This window comes from Chironomus tepperi, unplaced genomic scaffold, assembly GCF_022539635.2.
Source record: "Chironomus tepperi strain 1889 unplaced genomic scaffold, CSIRO-AGI_Ctep_v1 contig_150, whole genome shotgun sequence".
In the NCBI taxonomy this organism is placed as follows: domain Eukaryota; kingdom Metazoa; phylum Arthropoda; class Insecta; order Diptera; family Chironomidae; genus Chironomus; species Chironomus tepperi.
The window spans coordinates 19,339-24,239 of NW_027226272.1; the positions used below are offsets into that span (position 1 = coordinate 19,339).

At 34.4% G+C, this 4,901-nt stretch overlaps 1 protein-coding gene across 1 annotated transcript; it reads left to right on the forward strand.

The window, feature by feature from the left end:
* Positions 1-2,123: 2,123 nt before the first annotated feature.
* LOC139087958 (basic salivary proline-rich protein 4-like) lies at positions 2,124-4,444 on the forward strand. Its single transcript, XM_070636934.1, has 7 exons — positions 2,124-2,483; positions 2,660-2,701; positions 2,867-2,879; positions 2,951-3,126; positions 3,374-3,858; positions 3,945-4,097; positions 4,257-4,444. Exons 1-7 carry the CDS (start codon positions 2,146-2,148, stop codon positions 4,442-4,444), a joined length of 1,395 nt encoding a protein of 464 aa, XP_070493035.1. The 5' UTR covers positions 2,124-2,145.
* Positions 4,445-4,901: the final 457 nt, after the last annotated feature.

Consider the following 4,901-nt stretch of genomic DNA (forward strand, 5'->3'; position numbering starts at 1 on the left):
TTTTTATGTTTTTAAATTTCAATCAGAATGAAAACATCTGACAGTAAAATATTTAATAAAATGATTTACCATCGTTTGTATACCTTAAAATCGTTTAGAAATGTTGTTTTGAAATACAGACATTTTTTTTCCATTGATATTATGTACAATTATGTTTTTTGACATTTTTAGCTAGTCTAATTGCTGAATTACATATTTCAGAAGCTTTGTTGAATATTTATAGTACTCAGCTTGAATGAGGTCAGACATTATCGTAAAAATCGTGATTTTTTAAATTTTTTTGACGATTCATTTAAACAGAATTTCAATTATTTTTACGAAAGTGTCTAATCTTTACATTTTTCAGATCCTCAATATCAATTCTTATTTAATTTCTCTCTTGAATGTACATGCTTTAGAACAGAGCCTAGAACAGAGTTAGCATGACTCATAATTATAATATTTAACTCTCTGCCGACACAATGTCCATTTTAGCCTTGCGAAGTCTGAAAATTAAAATTTTTAGAGATTTTACATAGAATTTCAATTTAGAGATGGAATACCATTGGGAAAAGGCGAATTACGCATTGGTTTTCTTTATTTTATATAATTTTTCAAAATGGAGTCGTGCAAAATCTGCTCTTGAATATTCTGGAATAAATTGTAGAAACATCGTTGCTCAAATTAAGTGGAAAAGATGAATAAAATGGATTTTTGCAGAAAATAGAAAAGATTAATAATAAATAAATTAAAAAATAATCATAATAATAGTTTATTAATTCCTTTATCGGTCATATTCATTGATAAAATATTAGCTTTATAATCAAGTTCATTATCATTAATTTAGATCGTTTTTAGTTTCTTGTTCCTTTTTCCTACTTTTTCCAACTGCTAGGTCTTAAATTTTTATCTCAAATTACTGAAATTCCTCTTTAAAATATATTTTTTTATCAAGAGTCGAAAAGTATCGTCAAAATTTTGGTATTAGGTCAGACAGAAATGTTATATTTTCAAATAAAAACTGTAAAAATCACAAACTTTACGTCTTTTAATTGAAAATTAAAAATATAATATAAATCCTAATATAGTGTGTCATCGACAGATATTCATACATCGTAAATGATTAAGATAAAAATTAAGTTTCATTTTTAACGTATTTTTGAGATTCAAATTTTAACGATTTTTTCAAAATTTAAATTGAGTTTCTGATTTTGTGTGTGTAAAAAAGTCGAAAATTATTTATTTAATTTATTTAGTGGTTTTAAGATCGATGAATCAAATGACATTGTAGTATAAATGTAATGTGAAGTAATAGGAATCTATAGTGATCCGAAAATTAATGTGAACATTTATAATTTTAGTGAATTTGAAATTTGAAAAGTTTGTTTACGAAAAAGATTGGCGCAAAATTGAAGATAATAATTTATACCTGGTATGAATTGTTTTAAACTGTTAAAGAATGATTTTAGTTTGATTTATTTTATTCTATATTTTAATAACGTTTTTCTCCACAAATGAATTGGATAACAGCGGTGTATTTGGCGGTATCAAGCCTAAGAAATCGTTAAATTAATAACTTCAACCATGCATTTGAATGAAACTTTTAGTTCTTTTTCAATTACAGGACAACTAAAATTTTGCCTTATTTTATCAATTTTCCTGTTTTAACTTGAATTTTGACAATTTTAACACCTAAATTTTAAGGTAATTCAATAATTTCTTAAAAAAAAATTTAAAAATGGTTGCAAAGTCGATAGCAATAAATTAATTTAGCTGTTCACTACAAACCATGTTGATCATTCTATCAATCGAATAAGTTAGGTTCTCTCCTGAACACATCGCCAATGACATAGTTTAAAACAGATGTCGACTTCAGCACAACATTTGAACTACTTTTTATTAATAAAATTTACTAAAAAGATGAACTAAAATTATTCTATATCAGACTGGATGAGAGTAAATTTGAGTCACATGACAGATTCTCTCAATTTATGGGTATAAAGGAGGACCTCGGAGCCTAGAAAAGTCAGTTTTGGAATTCATTTCCAGACTTCTCCTAGAAATAGTAAAGAAGTGTAAAATAAGTGAAAACCAAGTGAAAAAAGTAGTGAAAAAAAAATGAAAAATCATTTTTAATTTTGCTGTTCCTTATTGGAACTGCAAATTATGTTCGGGTCTAAATCCGAATCTTCATGTGAAGAAAACACTAACAAAGAGATTGTATGCTCTGATGAAGTGTTGGAAATCATTAAGAAGGAAAACCCAAATGCTCAACCTCCTCCGAAAAAGAGAATCGCCGATATGGAAACAACGCCGGCACCACCGGAGAGACCGAGACGAACCGACAGACCTGAGAAACCAGAAGGTAAGCCTGAAAATCCAGGCCAGCCAGAAGGTCCATCAGATCCTGAAGGTCCAGTCGACGGTGGTGACGACTATGAATATGGCGATGATTACTACGACGATGAATACTACGATGATGAGTACTACGACGACGAGTACTAGTAAGTATTTTTTAATTACTCAAAAATATTTCTAATTTTAATTTATAAAGCTATTCCTTATTTGAATGATAGTTCTTAGTATTTAGTGATTTAATATTGAAATTAGAATTTTATTCTGATTAAATTTAAAAAATTAATTTTATAAATTTAAAAATTGAATCTTAATAATATTTTAGTGATGAATATGAGTACGAGTACGACTACGAATATGAAACGAGGTAAGCTGAAAATAATTAAATAACTCAATTTTTGACAAAAGAGTTCCTTAAAGTTCAATACAAATAGTTTTTTTGTCTAGAAATTATTCAGGCACTTTGTCTAAAAACCAAATGTTCGATACCGCGTACAGTAGGCCTGCATTTTTGCATTTAACGCAATTGCAGACTTGCAGTTTTGGTCGAAACTCTGCTAAACAGTCATTTATATATTCCAAAATAAAATAATATAATTAAACTTTAAAATCACAGTCAACAACAGCCGGAGTTAAACCAACAGGAAAGAAAGGAAAGGAAAACAAAGGCAATACTGAGCCCGATGAAGAAGAAACGATCGAAGAAGTCATAGAAGATGAGACAGAAACATCAGAAGAAGATGATGGTGAATCTGATGAAATCATTAAGAAGAAAAGAAGGAAAGAAACCAGGTGATGATGAAGTTGAACCAGAAGAAGAAGGTGAAAGTAGCTCAAGAATCAAGTTCAAGTGAAGAACCAAAACCAGCTCCACAACCAGGACCAGGACCAGGACCAAAACCAAAAATGTGATGATGCAATGAAACAAAAGGCTGCAGCTGAATGCGATGGGAAAGAAAAGGAAAGTTTAATGCACAAACATGTGATTGCGAAAAGCCTGATAAGGAAACACAACCTGCTGATTCTGATGAAAAATCAGATCATCTGAAAGCGACGATGATAAATCTGATGAGAAACCAGTTCCAGGACCAGAACCACATCCTCATCCACACCCAGGACCAGGACCAAAACCAACATGTGATGATGCAATGAAAAAGAAGGGCGCTGCCGATTGTGCCAAAGAAAATGGAAAATTCAATCCACAAACATGTGATTGCGAAAAACCTTCTCCTCCAAAACATGAGACTGAAGAAGATGATGATGATGACAAGGAAACTAAACCTGTTGAATCTGATGAAAATTCAGGATCATCTGAAACCGATGATGACAAATCCAATGAAAATCCAGATTCAGAACCAAGAACACGTCCTGAAAAACCAAGTCGAGGACATCCAAAGAAGCCAAGTCGCGGACGTCCAGAAAAACCAAGTCGCGGACATCCAGAAAAACCAAGTCGCGGACATCCAGAAAAACCAGGTCATGGACATCCAGAAAAACCAAGTCATGGACGTCCAGAAAAACCAGGTCATGGGCATCCAGAAAACCAAGTCGCGGACATCCGCGAAAAATCCAGGTCATGGACATCCGAAAACCAAGTCGCGGACATCCAGAAAAACCAAGTCGCGGACATCCAGAAAAACCAGGTCATGGACATCCAGAAAAACCAAGTCATGGACGTCCAGAAAAACCAGGTCATGGGCATCCAGAAAAACCAAGTCACGGACATCCAGAAAAACCAGGTCATGGACATCCAGAAAAACCAGGTCACGGACATCCAGAAAAACCAGGTCATGGACATCCAGAAAAACCAGGTCATGGACATCCAGAAAAACCAAGTCGCGGACATCCAGAAAAACCAGGTCATGGACATCCAGAAAAACCAGGTCATGGACATCCAGAAAAACCAAGTCGCGGACATCCAGAAAAACCAGGTCATGGACATCCAGAAAAACCAGGTCATGGACATCCAGAAAAACCAAGTCACGGACGTCCAGAAAAACCAAGTCACGGACATTCAAGAAAACCAAGTCGCAGACATCCAGAAAAACCAAGTGGAACCAAGCCAAAACAAAGTAAACCAGAAAAATGCGATAGTGCGGCTGAGAACTGAAGCTGAAAAATGCGCTAAAAAGAATGGTAGATTCAACAGCAAGAAGTGCAGATGTACTTCAGCAGGAAAACCAAGCCAGCACAGTAAGCCAAGCAAGCACAGCAAACCAAGCAAGCACAGTAAGCCAAGCAAGCACAGTAAGCCAAGCAAGCACAGTAAGCCAAGCAAGCACAGTAAGCCAAGCAAGCACAGCAAACCAAGCCAAACATGTAAACCAAGCAAACCTTTAGCAAACCAAACGGCGCTTAAGCCAGAAAAATGGTGGTTACGTGAAGAGAACTGAAGCTGAAAAATGCCCTTACAAAAAATGGTAGATTCAACAGCAAGAGAAGTGCAGATGTGCTTCAGCGGAAAACCAAGCCAGCACAGTAAGCAAACTGACGTGACGAAAGCAAGCACAGTAAGCCAAGCAAGCACCCGGTAAGCCAAGCAAGCACAGTAAGCCAAGCAAGCAGTA